The 19,863-nt window shown below is 38.5% G+C and overlaps 2 protein-coding genes across 6 annotated transcripts in view; both read left to right on the top strand.

Annotated features, from left to right (window-relative positions):
* LOC110834080 (uncharacterized) overlaps positions 1–4,791 on the top strand; it is a 31,448-nt gene extending 26,657 nt beyond the window's left edge. For 3 of the 5 annotated variants that reach the window (XM_022072880.2, XM_022072879.2, XM_087354290.1), the window contains 2 exons: positions 1,053–1,267; positions 2,038–4,791. In XM_022072880.2, the coding sequence (XP_021928572.2) occupies positions 1,053–1,267; positions 2,038–4,089 (2,267 nt within the window). In that variant the 3' untranslated portion in view covers positions 4,090–4,791. Of the gene's footprint in view, positions 1–1,052; positions 1,268–1,798; positions 1,965–2,037 lie in introns of those variants that run through there. The other 2 variants (XM_022072882.2, XM_022072883.2) reach the window with 2 other exon arrangements.
* A 1,927-nt stretch (positions 4,792–6,718) lies between these two features.
* Positions 6,719–19,608, top strand: LOC110834083 (uncharacterized). The gene is made up of 10 exons (XM_022072887.2): positions 6,719–6,851; positions 7,648–7,770; positions 10,709–10,766; positions 13,875–14,013; positions 14,494–14,636; positions 14,957–15,077; positions 15,300–15,446; positions 16,563–16,732; positions 17,573–17,686; positions 17,992–19,608. Exons 2-10 carry the CDS (start codon positions 7,768–7,770, stop codon positions 18,477–18,479), a joined length of 1,383 nt encoding a protein of 460 aa, XP_021928579.2. The 5' UTR covers positions 6,719–6,851; positions 7,648–7,767; the 3' UTR covers positions 18,480–19,608.
* Positions 19,609–19,863: the final 255 nt, after the last annotated feature.

Below are 19,863 nucleotides of genomic sequence, written 5' to 3'. Positions count from 1 at the left end.
TGTTTAAGGGTTAAATATTTCCGTGGATCAAAATTACAGTAACCACTTCAATGGTATATTTCTGGGTCATCTTCTCCCCTGCAGTGGATTATTTAAATTTAAAATCTCGGCCATTTTCATCGTAAAATCACGAAACAGGAAACAGGAAGAATTTCAGGTTTTCAGTGCGGTGAATATGAAGATGGCTGTCTTCTGGGTTGTAACACCATGCCATCTAGTAGAAGTTTACCATCGTTTCAGAGGTGGTTGCTGCCTTCATCATCAGAGTACATATTGTGTAATTTGGGATTGCACAGAGGGTTTTTTGTTAAAAGATACGAGATAGATGTATTTCACATTACTTGAATTACAATTGATTATTTCATATATTAATGTCTGATGTTCAACAAATCACATTCCCGATTGTCTGGATGTAACTGTTGTACTGTTCTTCTGGTTTTTTGACGCTGGTTGGTAAGAGACATATGACAAAGTGTAATAGTAGCAAGGTCAATGTGATTTGAGGAAACAGTTAAAGGTCCTGAATTGTTTTAAAAACAGTTGCAGTAATCCTAAAATACTCTTCTCGTTCTAGAGTGTAAGTAAAGTAAGAAAGAAAGTACAAAATGCAAGAATTTAAAACGTAATTGAAACTTACAGACGTGGTGATTAAAAAAAAATCTCTGAGTCTCCGTTGCATAATTCAACTGTGCTGATGTTTATCTTGGCAATTGAAACCCGCAATCTGTCTGTAATGGGAGTCCATGCTGAGAGAAATGAGACCTGTGTTTGAAGCTCACGAATTCTAGACATGTTATTAAAGTTATTACGTCTTGAAAAAAGCTCTTTTAAGGGCTAACATATTAATTCATATTTTTTAAAGGTCACTTTACTTTATGAAAAAATGCTTTTAAGGTACGGGTCTTTTCAAAGAAAACTGTTTGTCTGCAGCACACCAGTAAAGGGCTCTTAGGTAAGGACAATGCAGTTGAGATGCCTGCAAGCCTACAGACAATTTTCTCACATCTAGGTATCTTTATTTGATGTTGAGTCATGTGGAACTTTGTTTCTAGATCCACAACAGACATCTTCAAACGGCATGAAGCTGCGCAATCGCCGTCTAGAAGATTCTACATCTAGGGATAAATTTCCTCAACTGGTTGTATCGGAAGAATCCTCTGAGGATGATTCAGACGAAAGTGACAACTGGGTTATGCCTAAATCGTCTACCAAGAGGAAGATAAATAACCCGGCAGCAAGAAGCAAGAAGAAACATACTTCGGAAGAGGTATGCCTTGGTTTGTTTTATTTTCTTTAGCCTAAATATCACTGCCCTCTTTGCGGACACCATCAGTGAAAGTTGGGTCAATAGGAAGAGAAGCAGTGACCCTTTTAGGGCGTAATAAACTATACTTATAAATTATTATTAATAGCAGAAAAATATAAGAAAGTTTCTTTGAAGATTCGTGCTTTGAATTGGTCACTTGCATACTACACGTTAGTACACGTTTCCTTACCATTTATTTAGAGGAAATATTATGTATATATCAACAGAAATGACCATATCTTCACTCGCCGTTCGCCAATGTGCATGAACCGTGCAGAGAATGTTTCATTTAACTATCTGTTACCTGTAGAGAATGTGGTATCTTTGAAAACAACTCCATTCTCGCACTAAAGAACTGATACTGTGCATCAGTAATATTTTGTATAATCTTTTCATACTTTTGCCAAGAGCAGCGTTTCCAGCAATCTTACCATTCCTGGGAGCATGTCAATAACCCCTGTCTCGTAATGTAATGTACTTCTTCAATTGAAGATGGCTGTCTTCTGAGCTGTTGCACCGCGTAGTCTGGTAGCATCGCCTCGACGATGGGGGCAGCAAGGATCTCTGAAACATCGGTAAACTATGCGGCGCAACAACCCAGAAGATGGCCGTCTACAGCTTACAAGCTTCGTGGTGTTCGTTGCGTTTCTCGTCAATATGTAAAATGAGTCGCACCTTTTTTAATAAAGTGTAAACATAAATATGCTCTTAAAAACATATCTTTTCAACAGCAGATGCCTCAGCAGCCTCCGCTCAAGTGTGATGAATCATCATCACACATGGCTGCAAACTCTTCGCCAGAGATTGAGGTTTTAGGTGGTCAAAAAGTAACAGGAAGAAAATATTCTACATTGCCAGCTGCAACGCTTCGCATAAAGAAGCGTCTCTTTTCCCAAGATGAAGCTTCACACAGTGAAGCTAACCGCCAGCTGGAATGGGAGAAGAATCGACAGACACTTGTGAACTCGGCTGCCAACAAAGTGGCAGAACTTCAGCAGCCAATTACATATATCGTTGAAAATAAGAACAAAATAATTCTTGATGCAAGAGGAAAAATGACTGTTGTGCCTATAGACAACAAGGCTAAGACTATGGAGACGACATCACAAAATCCAACTTCGACTGTGGTGTTACAGGGCTCAGTTCGGGTTTCCACAGCAACATCGGTCCAGCAATCACCATCCAGTGGTTTACACCAAAGAAGGATAAATAAAATTTCAGGAAATCGTCGTGTTTTTGAACCTGTAAGACGTGTGATATCTGATGTTATTTTTGTCAGTGACGACAGTGAAAATAGTGATGTGGAGTTCATCGAGACTGTCTACAATCCGAAGCTTGACGAAACGCTTAGAAAGAAAGTGGCTGACCTCAGACATGAGCGTCGTAAACTAAAGACACAAAACAGATGTTCCACAAAAGATAACACTGTTTCCGATGCGCAAGCGGACACATCCAGAGTGAAACCAGTTACTTCGACTTGTAATAGTGTCACAGCCCTTCCAAATCAATTCCAAACTGGGATTTCAACCCCCCAAACTTCCGCCGCACGCCCTGTCCCAAACGCAACTACGCCCCAGAATAAGGTTGGACGACAGCACGCAGCGACGCGCGTGCAACTAGAAATGCATAGCGTTTCGCAAAATGCAGACAGTAGGAATGAAACATTGCAGAAACAGGTAATAGTGCAACCAGGTGGTAACGCCGGGAGTATTTTACGAACCGACGAGTCACAGACAAGGTCAACTCGGCATATTCAACGCCCAAATCCAAGGCCTGCCGCTGACACAAATTCATCACCCCACTCTCCTTCCAGTACAAAGAGCGATAAAAATATCTATTTAGATGATTCAGGGGTTGCTCTTGGTACGATCACACACGCACAGAAATTTAATTCCATTAGTAATGCAAAAGATGATGTAGGGATTAGATCAGAAAGCCAGTTTCTTCCCTCTGGTGTACCTCTGAGCCCGTCTCTTTCCCATAAACATCTCGTTACAGAAACAAATCCTGGTGCTTCCGTAACCCGTGTAAGGACATCTGCTGCTTTACCCGCAGATTCATTTACTCATTCCATTAGACCTGATATTTCAGTAACCAAAAGAGTAAGTCCTGTCTGCAAATCTAATTCTTTGTCCCAAATTCCAGGTTCTCCATTAACCCCAAAAAGATATCCCGGAGCCCCAGTGTACCAAACAACAAATCCTCATTCTCCAGTAGCCCAGACGAGCGGTCCTGGAACTCCTGTAGCTCAGAGAAGGATTCCAGGCACTCCAGCGTATGCAAGGAGTCCTGATACTCCTACAGGCACTCCAGTAATCCAGAGAAAGAGTCCTGCCACTCCAGCAGCACAGGCAAATAGTCCTGTATCCCCAGTTGCTCAGACAAGGATTCCTAGCTCTCCGAGAGTGTACACGAGGAGTCCTGGCACTACAGTAAGTAAGGTAAAGAGTTGTGGCAGTCCGGTAGCTCAGATGAGTCCTGGTAGCGTTCATTTTACGCAGACAAAGAGTCCAGACACTTCGTTGGTCCAACCACGAAGCTCTGGTGCTAATCTGTCGCAAAGTAGAGGAAATCAGAGCAGTGGACCAGAAAGAGCTCCCAGTGACACACAGCAGCAATTGAATCGCGCGCCCGCTAGGCTCGTGGTTGTGCCTGGTGACGAGAATGTGAGTAAATACGCGTTAGTCTTGCGAGGTGGAGCGAAAGTGATCTTGACGCCCGAACAAGTGGCCGACATCCGCGCTGCCAACGGTGGGCTATTGCCGACAAACGTGGGGTTATAAATTAAGTTTTGAGTGAAGTCGCGCATAACTTGTAAATCCTTCAGGCCCGAACAAGTCAGAAGATACATGGAATGATGAACGCTACGCGTGTTTCGGTTAGTTAGAACTCGCATCATTAAAATTTAACAATACGAAGATATTCGTACGAGTAAATATTTTGTCGTCGTTTTATGAGGAATAGCGTAACTGAGTCGGTGAACTCGACTTTAAAGTGATGGGTGTAAGTCCCCTGCATAGCCTCGTGGTGAAATTGAATGCTGTAAACAATATAAAATTTTTGAAATAAACTAGTCTATTCATTGCAATTTTTTAATGTATAGTTTTCAAGTAAAATGTTGACTATTTGGGGATTAGTCAATTTACCCCTTACCGGGGTTTCGAAATAATCGGGCTGATGGCATATTTTACGTACTGTTTCCCCTTCGTTCCCTTTGGAATACTGGAAAATAGTTTACGTACAATAGCAGAAACTTTTAAACCTTTAATTTTGGTTGGAAAGAATTATAAACATTTCAACAGGCTTTTCTTTTCCCCCAAAAAAATTCAGAAGGATTTTCATTTGAAGTTGTAACAGAGTTTTTATAATTTTGCAAGTTCGATGTTTCGAGTGTGATTTTCTTTCTGGTGGTGATGTTTCACGATTTTAAGTGATTGTAAGATTGAAAAGAAAAGGGATTTTGTGAATATATAACATTGACTGTATGATTAGTGTGTTGGTATTTTGTGGTTTTTATTCAGATATTAACCTGACCTTCATAATAATTTCACATTTTTACCTAAAGACGCCATCCGCTTACAACAGCACTGAAAAAGTAGTTGCGTTTTAATACGTGACTCGCCTGGTCATTAAGTCTTTGCTTTCTAATTCTGAATGTCTCTAATACAGAAACTTTTGCATTTCAGAACTCCAAGTGAATCAAATGCTCACAGGTGTTTGTGTACTTGTCTGAATTTTTATATTTTGTTATCTATTCTCTAATGCGTTGTTACATCCTCCTGTTTCCTTCTGAATTAACAGAATATTTTGATGTCCAGCGACTTGTCTGTGAGAATTTGCAAGTACCATGACTTAATTTGAATATCATATTAATTGTTCGATCTGAGGATTTCGTGGCGATGAGTCTGAAGATTTCTGGGTTGTTGCGCCGCGTAGTCTGGTAGAAGTTTATCGACGTTTCAGAGGTCATTGCTGACTCCATCATCAGAGCGGTGTTCAAACCCGCTGCTACCACTGGCGAACGAGCGGCGTCTTGCGTCTGGGAACTTAGGTAGTGGCTGCTGGAGTACATTCTTCGGCACCACTGGGGCCTTCATTACGAAGAGGACGAAGATGGTTCTCGAAAGGTTAGTGTTTACTTCATTAAGCCGCCTGAAACGGCTGTCAGCCCGAGAGGAATTCATTATCCTTAGTCGTCGCAAAAGCCTCAGATCTGTAAGTTCTGTCCTCTGGCATAAAGTGTTCTAAGTGTAGGTAGCAAGTAGATTTTTTCTGTGTTATTATTTTGGATTGTATGTAATTAAAGTAAATTGAGCTAAATTAATATTGTTACCGTGGGAATGGAAGAAGGCTTCTCTAATACGACATAAATAGTTGGTCGTTACGTCGCAAATACGTCATATCACGGTGCGATAAGTAGAATATTAAAAATAATAATCCTGGGTTCAGGAATCGGTTGGTCACAAACCGCTGTTCCTTCGGTATAGAAGCAGTCCTGAACCAGTAAAAATCCAAAATAAATTAAGGAATCTGTAAATATCTGCTGGTCTAGTCCATTAATCATCCCAGTATCCGAAATAAATACGTGGTTTGGTTATGAATTAATTTGTAAATATTTTTTTTATTTTTCGTTTAATTGGTACTTCGAGAATCATTACTTAATATTCCCGTTCGCTTGAGAAGACTAAGACGGGGCCACGAGTGGGAACAATATGGAACTCGTTGGCGATGTGTCATTCACCCCAATTGAACGCTTTCTTGTTTGTGCATTATGGTCGATACTTCCAACTGTTTCACACACACACACACAAAATTATGACGTTCGTCTATAAATTCATTTCTTGGCTGACACTTCCTATAAATTAAGCCCTCCAACAAACTTCAATAATGTAAAAAAAAAAATTAAAAAATAAGTTCAACTGAAAGTAAACATTTATTACTTTGCAAGTAATAAACGTAATGTTACATTTAACCCCCATTGGATTATGAAGACGTAGAGACATGAATATTGCAATTCTTCTTCTGTTGGTTGTTTATCTGAAGTCACTGCAAGAACTAAGGCAGCCCACTTACAGTGAAACACATCTGAAACGTCGAGGATTTAATTAAAAAGCTCATACGGTTGGCCACATGTGCCTGAAATAATATTGGGAGCTTGAGTCAATAGTGTTTCATTTCTGATAGCGCAGAGGAAGTATCTAGCTATTGTACCGTCCAATTCTTCTCCGATATCCGATGAATGGATAATATCTGACCAGTAGTCAGTACAAAAATTCCATAAACATCACAAAGTATTTGGCCTTGTGTTCGACTATTTAACATTACTTTATCCCCATCTTGCGCTCTATGAAACAACATACCGTAACCACATTGCGCAAGCGCGCGAACGAATTGTCGATGCGCGGGTAATTTCTGTGTGTCAGTACTCAGTCTGGTTCCTGTACGTGCGTGTGCAAATTTTTGTTGCGGTCCGTATTAAAGGCTGACAGAAATATCGACTGTGAGTTTAGTGAACCGAATGTTACTTAATTTGGGAACAGAAAAGGTACCAGCGATAAACATTAATTATAGTAAAACTGTCATTGAATAGTTTTAAATTAACGGCCTGCTGTTACGAAATATCGTAATCACGGAATTGTAATTTTTTAATTTATTTTAAATGAGCGAAAATTATAACCTGGCAAATATTGCACATTTTGGTTGTTAATATATATTTTGCATAAAATTTTACGTTCCATTTTCGGTTTAATAATTATGTTTATGTTTTGGGGGAATTTTGCAGTTTACTCTATATTAAGGATGTCAGAGGTAGGACTGTTTGACATACCCAGTTATATAACGTTATATCCCGCAGAATACTATGCATTTGTTTGTGGTAAAAACTTGAAAATTTTATATTTTGTCATTTTATCTGCTATCATCACATCTTCACGCTTTTGATTAATTCAAATACCTTGCATTTATATTCTGTCGCACTATTTTCCACCGCATTTATAATACAATAGCACGCCTTTAATAAAATAATTTGCGTGCGCAATAAAAACTATCAATTGTCTTTAAATGCGCCTTCTAAAATCAGTCAATATGAAAATACTGTTTGCTGAAGAGAATGGAAATATTCTAAATGTAACTTAATTCATCCTGCAGTGATCGCTGTAGACTTCTGTCTTTCGCAACAAGTTAAAATGTTAAGTGTAATGCTCCTTTAAAAAAAATTATATTACTCTAGTAAGAAATGTAGAAATCTTCGTTTTAGGTTAGTATTTTCAAACATGTTACTAGTTCTACGAAACACACTAACTGCTAGATAATCATGAATTATACACAGATTTTTATTTCAGAGTGCATTTCCCAATGACCACAACGAATATGATCAACAGAATTTGAAATATCAAACGAACAAATAAAAACTGATATTTTCTTCATCCATAAAAGTTGCATTTTGAACGTCTCCCACAAGAATGGTAAGTAGACTACTCGTGTTTGTGTTCGGTGTTGAATTTTTCATTTCATGTTTATGTTACGCTCAGTTCTTCTCGTGCGTACTTGATTGTAACAGCGGAAGATGTCCTTGAGAGTCCTGGCCATGGCTTGGGAGACTTCTCCCGTGCACATCCGATAAATATTACTAATCCAACAACTATAACATGGTTTTCCTAGCAACTCTCGCAAAGTCTGTAAAAGAATGCACACACGAATTGAACGAAACGTTTATTTTTAATGACGTCAAGGTAAACTTAACCTTATTTTTGTTCTGTGTTTCCATTCACAGCGATGAGATCTCGGTTCTCACCTTCATTGTTACGCATTAATAATTTCGCAACTGATTAAACGGAACACCAGCCAACAATGGAAACACCGTCTCTATGCTAATTAAACGCAAATATATCACTTCTGTAATTTATCACGGTCTTCTGTTATTCTGTCAAGGCTGCGACTAAACTTAGAAACAGGAAAATGTTTCTCAGGTTTCTAGACAGTGCGTCAGGAACTTGATTAGCATAAATTTATATTCAAGCTTTGTGAATCAGCGGGTACAGGTGGTTCTAAAAGTTCATTGTTAGACATTCATCAGCAGCCAACAATTAAGGCTATTAGAACGCTTCTAAAATTAAACCCTGATATATGATCGGTCACAGAATCTGCGGTGCCGTGGTTAGCATTTCCATATCTTGTAAGACTTCTTTCGTTGTAGTTCTCAGTCTGTCGGTGTAAACGTTAGAATAGTAACTTAAAATAGACCACAACATAATCCAGCAAGTTCTTGATCTTTTGATCGTAATCATTCGATGTTTTGATTGATTTGATGGCTAATTGGGTGATTTATTTATAGATTTACAGTGTGTTGAATATTCTCCATTGTCAATACATGAAATTAATCGCATTTAAAACTTAAAACAGATATGGACTTAAACAATGTTTTTAGATTACAACAATGAAGCGGTAAGCTCTCTGTCGTATGCTACGTATTTATCTTCGAGGGTAAGGGAGTATAATGTTACTCGCTCTGCGCATAGCATGTGACAATGGAACATCGCACCTCGCAAAAGTTTTTTTTTTTTTTTGTTTCCTTTGCTATTTTAAGCTCGATCTTTCATCCCATTGCACAAAGTCATGTCGAACTGAGCAAAAGTCACTGCTGTGGCGTGCAGGTGCCACGTAATCTGACGCAGACAATACGTACAGTGGCTTGACTCTCTATTTGTAACCCTGCGTTTTATCGCCCTTGTAATTACAGTCCGACATCTGGGACATTCTGAAGATCGGACCATCAGATTGCTGGTGTGACGTGCTTTGTAGAATATGCAGAACTTGCCTTTTGGGGTTTGCGTGAGCTGAAGACGCGATTACTTGAACAAACCACGGTTCAATGCAGACATGTACAATATGTGGTCCGTAGTACCCTTCGGACCGCGAGCTCCCTAATTCCCCACAAATTAATTTTATAATAAAATATCTCGTAATAAACAATCGATTAACAGAAAACGAATTTAAAATAATGATGTTTACTATTTCTTTCTCACTTGGTCATCAGCTTCGGCCATTATACTTAAAGTTACGTCAATTACCACTTTAAATTTGTTGGACATTTAGTAGCAAACCCACCTAGACTGATTATCGGCCCACTTCACTCAAATTAATAAATAGAACGGTTAAACTTATTTCCGCCCTGATGATGGAAGCAGAAAGCACCGTTGAAACGTGGGTCAATTGCTTACCGTGAAATGACTACAAATGCGATATATTTATTGTTGTGTGTAGTTCAGTGAACTACGGATAAGGGAAAAGGTGATGTCACCTCACATCTCGTCAGTCCATGGATGACAGCTCTCGCTGTATAGAGGTACGAACAATGGCCGCCGGCCTCGAGACCATCCAAAACAATACGTGGAATGTGTGATCGTACAGGAAATTCGACTTCCCTTCTGTTTCCCGCCCTTCGCCTTTCATCACAATGTCCAGCATCACATCCTACCTCATTCATCAGACGTGACCAACCTCCCGGAACATTTCGATAGCTCGAACGTTAATTATCGTGAACCATCGACAGGAACTGGACTTCGATAGGCCGAGTTCCATTCACCTAGCAAGTTCATTCCTTGAACTCCTTTCCAAGTTAATTCGGTCGACCCACAAATATTTGTCTTCATGCTTGTGAGGCTGCGTGCGTCAAATGGAGTGATGCATGGAACGATAATCATTGGCGATAAATATGGAGGAATGTTGAGGGAAAGTGGTCCTGGCCTAATTTCAGTTAACTACTTAGGCGTTAACCTACAGGAAGTAAAGAAACTTATTAAGTTACTTTAGCTTGGATTCAAACCCACAACCTGGCGAACGCAAGTCCAAGGCGTTACCACTTAAAAGTGATGGATGTTTGAAGTGTTTCCTCCCACTTTACGTAACAAATAGAGTCGTTCGTGTTTTATTTTCCAATTCATTTCGTATCCAAGGGTCGCGAAGTTCTCCTGACTTCAAATTGCAAGCTGTCAGAACGTAGAAAAGTGAGTTCTCCACAAACTTTGGCACTATTTGGCGAGCTATTAAAATCAGACCCGAATGAACTCGTAATTAGTTCTCAATCTCCTGCACGTAATAATTAAATTGCTTCATAAATGCAGCATCGAAAGGAATGTGGCGGAATGAGGACCTCCTTTTCACGCTCCAGGCCTGTGGCCTGGATGTTCCGGGCGGTGGGCACCCAATATCAGAACAACAGACTCGTCTCTGCCCTGGTTTTACAGCCCTGATAACATCATAGAATCTCTGAATGAAGAGCTCTGGCTTCAACGTCCTCCTCGGAGAGACTATCATCATCGGTGCCATCTTCAGGAGTAAAATTTATCAAGGTCGTCTCTACGGACATTTTTGTGAATCTTTCTGACGGGTTTTTCGTTTCAGGAGGTGACGCCAATCATCGCAGTTCTTCTTCTTCTTCTTCTTTTACACACCTCATCACGTGAGTATAATACTTTAGCAGATCACTTCAGTTCCAACAGTTTACGGTAAAATCAGTTTTGATCGATTATCACCAAACTCTGTATAACTCTTTGTATTTCCTATGCGTTTCGAGTGTTCCGTGAATTTAGCTTCCTGATACAAAACGTTTGATAGAAACAGCTGCTATGTAATTTATCCCCAGGTTCAGACTTCCATAACAATAAATCAGCTACTTGCAAACACACGCCTTCAACCTAAAATTGCAGATCAGTAATAATACTTAAGGCCGCGTTTGCCTTATTGCTCTCGAGTGCCAATTCATTACTGTTTTTTACGTTAAAAACAACAACGAAATTTCACGGTTCGTGTACCGGATGTTGTGGTCGAGTGGTTGGCACTCCTGCCTCGTGTTTTGAGAGGTTCCGGGTTGAAATCTCAGCCCGGATATCGACTATCCTGACTGACGTCTATCGTTATTTTCCTCAGTTCCTCCGGGCAAAGTCCGGGATATTACCTTAAATTAGGCTACGAACGCTTCCTTCCACATCCATTCCAATTCATTACTCGCTGTCATCCTCTCATTTGACTCTCTATATATGAAAAGGCATCATAAGATAAACTATAAATAAATCAATTCGTGGTTTTTGTTACAATTACATACGTAGATGTAAAATTACCCACAGTCCATTTCTGCGACATTTACATTTTAACCACTACAACAAAGACACGCCTGATCCGTTCTGGACCACCCTAATCAAATTCTGTTTAATACAGTTTAATTCCCTAAGATTCAGCCTCACTCTTCTAGAATTGTCTAGCAATATTATTACACAGAAATCCGAATAAAAAATATCCTGTTACAAATATTTTTATTTGAAAAATTTTCTATTCTGTATTCACGATTGTTCACGGCGAATATTGATCGTTGATATGGCATTAACCAAACCGTGCTATTTGCACCTAAGTAAGTATATATTATTTTCTCTCTTTGGGTCACTTACGAGTTGAGTGAGTAATCCAACACTGGGTCAATGAACTTCAAAAAGTGCGTGGCGTGTTCAGAAAGAAACGATCAATATATTACTGCAAACACGTGTGTTAACTTTTGCAATGTTGATTTTAACAGTCAACGATTTACGTATTCATTACACCATGGTTTTTAGCAAGAGAGAGAAAACTGTCTTATTTGTAGAGACGACCGATGCTACGTCTTTGAACACTGATTGTGTTACCATTCTAACATAACTGCCTCTAGAATGTATTCTTGTAACTGTGAATATATTCTTCCACCTTCATTGTTGACAGATGCATACTATTGATTTTATTCTTCAATTTGCAACTAAAAGTGTTTTTTTAAAAGAAGACTCATTTTGTCTGCGTCCAATTGCAATGTCGAAGAGGATATTCTACAAGACATTCTAATTGTAAGTTGCTACGAAACGTTTAATATGAAATAGAAATATTTAGGTTATGTATAAGAAGAGACAGTAAGCACCGACCTCGGATGTTTCAATAACTTTTGGCGCGAATTGAAGCATTTTTATTTTGAAATTATATTCACTCCACTCGCAGCGAATCGGAGTCCGAAAAACGAGACGATTCTATCTCAGCACTTCGATGACCTATCGATACCGTCAGCTCACCTTCTCGATCTCGGTTATGAGCGACTTCCTGCGTATCGATTGCAGTACCTCGTGTCCAGTAAACATCGATTCTTACTAATATCGACGACGATTGCATTTCAAAAAAGCAACTTTTTTTGGATTTCCTTGCAATATCGGAGCCAAATATTTTAAATTTGATTTTATTATTTACTTGAGTATATGTTATATAAGTTATCAGCCACACCTAAATGCTGTAACCGCTAAAACTTAATGTGTCTGGTTTTTAAAATGATGTGTAATTTTCTGCGTAATATTACATTAAAATCCTATATGCACTGAAGACTTTAAAGCTATTTTGCGTTTATAAATGTGTAAATAGTGTGCATCATTTTCTTACCAAACCATTCAGCTAGCAACATTTTATTCTTAGGAATAATAATTTCTTTGAAACGCGAATTACAACGAAATATAAACTGAAATTTTATTCTGTTTCTTAATTAATCTGAAATTGCATTATTTATCCGCCAAGGGCAACGTACGAATCTGGGGCGCTTTCAGGCCGAACATTTACATGTCCACGGAGAATATTCAAAGTTCAGAAGCCCCATTGTGCTGGCTTCTTACGTAGTGCCAAGAGACGGTATCTTACGATCATGCATAATAAAATACTCAGGTCGGCTGTTGTCAGGCAACCTCGGCTTTGCACGCAAATGCAGCGTATAGCATGTCTTATTACAGATATCAAATGTCCAGTATTATGTATATGTCCTACCGACATTCCAGGCAGATTTGCACGTTATACTGAAAACATATTTCGCGTGAAATTGAAATAATGTTTTCAAGAATTTTAAACTAATTACTGTAGTCGCTTAGCCAATCAAGATATTACCACCTTTTATAGACCCTTATAAGTTCCTTAGTGTTTACAAGAATGTAGGATTTGAAGTTTTCCCGACGGTGATTCTGAAGATGGCTGTCTTCTGGGTTGTTACGCCGTGCAGCTTGGTAGAAGTTTATCGACGTTTCAGAGGTCCTTTCTGCCTCCATCATCAGGGCGAAACGTCGGTAAATTTCTACCAAGCTGCACGGCGTAACAGCCCAGAAGACAGCCATCTTCTATTTACAATAACCTACCAACGGTTCCTAACCAGAGCCAGATGAATCCACTCCGTACCCTCCCACCTTATTTCTTTAAGAACCATTTCAATATTATTCTCTCATCTATTCCTAGGTCTTTTGAGCACTTCAGGCTTTCCAACCAAAACTTCCCAGGTTTAAATATTCTCATAATTTCATCATTGATGCAATTTTGATTTGCTACTGTGCAAAATGTTTGAACTTTGCCATATTTTCAAAGAATCTGTTGGCTACTTTTATGCTATAATTTTGTGTGCTCTTTGGTGATGAGACGTGAACATCGTTTTCTGGGTTAATTTGTGACAGCTGCCTTCCATAACTGGAGACCGCATCATGTCGGCATGGCATCGGCTATCATCAGTTTTGCTTAATTTCTCTTATTTCAGGGACAGCGTATTCACAGTCGGAGAACTCACAGTGTTCCAGACAAGATTATGATCTTTGCGTGAAGATGGCTGATCCGTTGTTGAAAGATCCACATCTTATTTTTCCGGACAACAGGGCTGACATTGATCTTGTTTGCAGGTTAGGTTATAAATATTTGTTGGTGGGTTTTCTGCAGTCAGAATTTCGTTCATAACAGACTAAATTCAGAGGATGCCTGCTAACATCGAGTTCATAATCATCTCTCTTCCTGCCTACTATTTGAAAATGCAAGATTAAAATATTTAGATCCGTAATTTTGCCTGTCGTTTTGTATTGCATAAAACTTGATCTCTCGTGTTACATAACACGTGATTATCTAATAACTTAAATTTTAAGGGAAGAACACTGACAGAAGGGGCATGTAGCATGCATCGGGAAGATGGGAAATGCATTTAAAATTTTCATTGGAAAGCCTGAAGGGAAGAGAAGATATTGTCTATGATAGGAAAAGTGCTACGAACTGAAACTTGGTTCAAGAGGAAATTCACTAGTAAAAGAACAAACCTGTAATAAGAAAAGAAATGATGATGATGCAGGCACAATACAACAATTGAAATGCTTTATTTCTGTGTTCTCAAGACGATGGAGTCAGTTTGTTGACTGCGTGAAGAGATATACAGATCGCTGCTTTACTGAGTCTCGGAGGCAGGAATTCAACAAAGCCGTCGAGAATCCTGTGGATTCCGTTCATCAGATGTGCACTGTCACAAAATATCAAACAGGTGAACTTTGTAAACCATTCTTCCACGTTCATTGCGTATGTTAAGAAAGTCTATATAATGTATAATGTACTAGATTGAATTTAATAATCTATGACGGCGGTGTCGTAGCGTACCCATTTACCAGTTAAGTTACGACCCAAACTAATCTCATGTCATGACAGTGTTTAAGAGTATGTTTATTTAATCACTTTTATTGGGTGTAATCCATCACCCAAGTGTTAAATGAATTTTAGTCTCGTCACTTTCTATGCTCGTTACGACATAACTACAGCGTATCACCATTACGGGTTAGGCAATGAAATTTTGTTCCTTTGCTACAGAATATCTGAAGCATGCATCGTGCATAAAGTCAACTTTGACACAGGATGAACACTGCGGCAGGCACTACCACCATCTTGTGGACCAGGTGTCTGGCGAAGCCAACCGAGTCAGCCTTTGTTGGTAAGAACTGAGTAACATAATTTTATTTTAATTAAATATATAAAAGGAACTGAATGTTACAGTGTTGTGGCATGTAAATAAAATATATGTACATTTCAGGAAGTTATTTATAAGTTTATGAATAAATAAAATAATAAAATGTTTAGTTTATTCAAGATTAAGGACCGGTCGCTCTTCGTTGATGATTCAAATGACAGGTACGTGTTGCTTCGCTGTTGACAGCTCACACCTTCGCTTCCGCGAGTGTGTGCTGGAGGAAACAAAGCGGCAGTGTGACTCGGGAACGGACGGAGGCTCTGCCACGCACTTCTCGAGACAGATGCTGGACAAAGCTCTCAGTTTTCTGCGTGATCAATGCTACAATTACATGTGAGTAAATCCCTTGTGAATGGTAGTGGAAAACACAGTCGATAAATTAAAACTTTAGAGGAAGAAATACAAAAGTAAAGACATTTTAATGTAGTTTTTAGTTAATTTTCATTTTTTTAATATAAATTCTGATTTTATAAAAAAATATATAATTTTAATAATTTTAAAGCAGTTAACATGTGTGGGAATTAAAACAACCTAAAGTACGTACTTAATAGATTTAAGTATCTACCTCCGCCTAAATGCTTCCAACTTTACAGCAAGAGTAGTCGAAGATATGCATAAGTATGCATGCACACAAACTCACTGATGCAAATGCACATGCATAGAGGGGAGGGGATAATATTAAAATATATTTTCAAGAAATAGGATGTGAGAGTATGGATTCTATTCATGTGAGTCAAGATGGCATCCAATGTCAGGCTCTTTTAATCATGGTAACGAACCTCTGGATTCAATAAAAATGGGAATTTGCTCGACAAGTTGAACAGTTCTCGGCTTTTCAAGCGGGACTTTGCTCCATTGAAGATATTCCACTGCAAGAAAACTTGTCAGGTAGGCAACTGCACGCGGAATGGGCACAGATAGCACGAATGAATTCCAAAGTACAAGAAATCATAAGAACCTCAGCGTGGGTGACGTGTTCTTTACTGATTCTGTATAATTTATTCATAATGTAACGTAACATGTAATGTTTGTTTAAATTACTGTTGGAACAGTGTTATGAATGATAATGACATCTAATCTGTTCTTCTTGTTTCTTGTGCTGAGTGGATTTTGTCATCCGCGTATCTGGTAAGGTCTTCCATCTCATGCTCAAATGAAAGGGTCTGGACAAATATCTCAGTTTCATGCATTTTATTCCGCAGTGTGTCAGAAAGTCTAGTCACTCGTACACTTCAAGATTTGGGTAAGTGTTAATTGGCACAAATTTTAAAAAAAAAATGTTAGTTACAAAAACTTGAGGATAATGCACAGAAAATGTTAGGTTTTGCGGTAACACGTTTCTCGGGATTTACGCAGGACCGTTATGACATTGTTTAAATTAGACACTTTGTCGCTACTTGCATTTTAATAGGCTTGGAATTGTCATTAAAGTAATATTCTTAATTTCAGCCCAACCACAGGGGAGTGTCCTGGACTGTCAATTCTCGCAAACCCGTATAATGGACAGGATGAAAGCACCAATAACAGAAAGAATGTGCCTGATCAACAGCACAGGCCCAGTAATCACCACCCGTATTCTCCAGATGTCACTAGTCACCCATGGCAATCGCAAGGAACAGGTCGGTGAACTCTAAAATTTATGTATGCAGTGAAGCTATCACGGCGACTGAAGTTTATGAAAGATTTCTGTCTTCTGGGTTATTGGCATATTCATCGCCCTGATGACGGAGGCAGTATGACCTCTGAAACGTTGGTTAACATCGACCAGACTACACAGCGCAATAACCCAGAAGACAGAAATCTTCATATTCACCGCTGTGAGAACCTCAAGTCTTACAAGTTTATGAAAGATTCTCGGGTTACAAGCCGCGTCACCGTTCAGCCACCTGACGCGGCTTGTAACTCGAGAATCTTGCATCTAAAAATTATATTGTTTCTCATTTTGATTTCCAATCATAACTTTTTCTTCTCGATTTAAATTGGAGGGGGGGGGGGGAAATATAAATTTTTGTGTGGTAAGACAAAATTTGGTTTAATGAAGACTCTTATAAATTTGTTGGAGTAATGAAAACATTTTGATTCTTATAGCTTCAAAGCATGTTGAATGAACTGAGATAATGTCAATAGTCTTGAGGAAAATGAAGAGGGAAAATCTGAAAGAAAAATTCATTATTTTTGGAGGAAAGTTGCAAGAAAAGAAAATTGTAGTACTTTACATATGTAAAATCATTTAAGGAGTACTTTAAGCCTGTTGACACATTTTAATATTTAAGAATACTGAACGCTTTGCTTGTGCGGAAAGCAGAGTTCTGCCAGTTAACAATGTTTTGTCCTTCAGATGGAAATTAACACAGACATATGAGTATAGTGTTCAGTATTATGAAAAGCTGAAATGGCTCTACAACAATTACTAATGAACTGAATAAAAAAAATATTATAAAGTAAGACTTCGTACACAGGGGCAGATAGGAGAGGGATGACTTCTTCAGAAATAGAGGGACCAAGTCCCTGGATGCCTAATGGAGGAGGTTCAGGACACAGATCATCATCTGCTAGGGACAGCTGGACTCCAGGTAGGGATTATATGCATTATTTTGGGGTAGTTCATAAAATAAAATGAAGAAAATAAACACATGCTTTGAAAAACTATTAAATTTTAGAAAATGATTTAGGTACACCACCATCATTCTCTCTTTCAGGGTGATTTTTGTTCTCACAGTGCTCCTTTGGTTTGCAATTTTGCAATCTCCACTTCAACTAGCGATTTATTTTACCTAGGCTTAGATTATTATAAATGTAACTAAGAAAAGTGCGCATTTAAATAAAAATTAATTTTAGTGACGTCTGATGTCGTAATTAACAGCGACGTGATGATCAGTTTCAGATGCCAGTAGCATCAGCAGTAGCAGTGCGCCACCGTATGATTCCATTCAACCAAACAATGAGTACAATAAACCATCGTGGCTGCCTGGACAGTCGTCGGATACCGGCGTCAGTCGCAGCGTTCACACTCCGTCAGACATTACATCCCCTGCTCTCCCCACATCAACTTACCCTACAATGGGACAAGTTCCCAACAACAGACCGTCCAGTTACGGGCGAGGTATTACGTGGACACCTTCAACAGATTCTCAGACATCCAATTCTGATTTTGGAAGCAATACTTGGCACGTTTCTTCCAATGGTGCGGTTTCGAGTCAGCACCCCACAGAACCTTGGTACCCAGCTGTTGGTAATTATGGCAGTAATTCCGTGGATGAACCAAACCAACAAGGACTGTCAAACAACAACCTGGCAACAAGGATTCTGGTTACGAGTGATATGATGTTGATCATTGCATCAATAATGATGTTTGTGTTAATCTAGTGTTACTAATTATCGATGCCACATCCGTGATTGATGACGAGTTTGATTTGGGAGCATATTGTATTTTGTAAAATTGTCTCGAGGGCTGTGTTAACTTGTACGGAATCAACTTCACTGTAGGTTGATTTAATAGGGAGTTTATTTCTATGAATGAGATGACATGGACCAGTACCAAAAAAGTAAGGGAAAATCTCAGAAATAAACTATTACGTAGCAGTTGGAATACAGATTAATCAATAACTTAAGCACAGCTGAGACTAGGACATGAGTCCGACATATTTGGGAGTGAGAAATAATTTAGTTCATATTGTGATGTCTCTTTAATACATAAAGTGTCGCTGACTTGTTTTCCTTTATTTTGTATACTTAAAATATGTTTGCTAATAAAGGTGGGCACGATTTTAGGGCATTACCATTAAAGACAAAGCACTTAAAAATCCTGGTGCTCTTACACTTCAAATTAAGGAATATAAAATGAAAAAAGACTATCGGTAGGTTTCCACAGGCTTTGGTGTTAATGATGCTGAAACTTTGGGTTCTGCTGACTGAATTTTATTTATTTGTAATATAAAAACAGTGTTGATAAGGTGTCACACTGTACAGTGTGTGATTCACCAAATTTAAAAATGAGTATTTACGGAATTTGTATTAACTGTACTGTACTTTAATGGCTTCTACCACTGCATAATTATCTTATAATTGATTCCATAGTAAATAAACAAACTGCATATAATTCCTTTGAAATTATTTATTTTTCTTCACATTTACAAATATAGTTGTAATCAGTCATTACGTTCTCATGTTGTAAAAGAAGTTGACTTCCTGTTAACGAACTTGCTGGAAGATATATACTAGTAGCCAATATTTCCCCATTCAGAATCTTTATCTACCATTTCTAAGTATTAACTATTAAGTCAGACAAATAATGAAAGAAAATATATTGGTGAATGTTATGATAATGATTAAAATGAATGTGATGTTAATTTATGAAAGATGTTTAATTTTGTACACTTAAGTAGAAGCAGTGAAGAAAATGCATTGTACGTGAAATACAGTTTCATACAAGACACTTCAGTAAGGCACTGGTATGGAACAGACTTCGAGGAATACAACTTTGTTGTGAATTGGAGTTGGTTATTTTGTTTTGTTTGTGATTCCCATTGCTACATAGCTCACAGGTCCTCACAGTTGCTCAAACGCACAAATCTCCAGAAGCTGGAACTGTACGGTTTATTGGTTCGCGATGGAACGACTGGCTAAGTTTTATGTGGTCAGGTTTAGTTGAGTTTAGGACAGGTTACCTTATGGTAGTGTCGGTTAAGTTAGGTTAGGGTATGTTATACAGTGTTTGGGCAGGGTAGTTTAATTTAGGTTGAGGGTTGTT

This window comes from Zootermopsis nevadensis, unplaced genomic scaffold (genome assembly GCF_977971745.1).
Source record: "Zootermopsis nevadensis isolate Lab colony 2312 unplaced genomic scaffold, Znev_1.0 Znev_ptg000023l, whole genome shotgun sequence".
In the NCBI taxonomy this organism is placed as follows: domain Eukaryota; kingdom Metazoa; phylum Arthropoda; class Insecta; order Blattodea; family Termopsidae; genus Zootermopsis; species Zootermopsis nevadensis.
The sequence above is the reverse complement of the archived record's forward strand: the minus strand, read 5'-3'. Positions and strand labels throughout refer to the sequence as shown.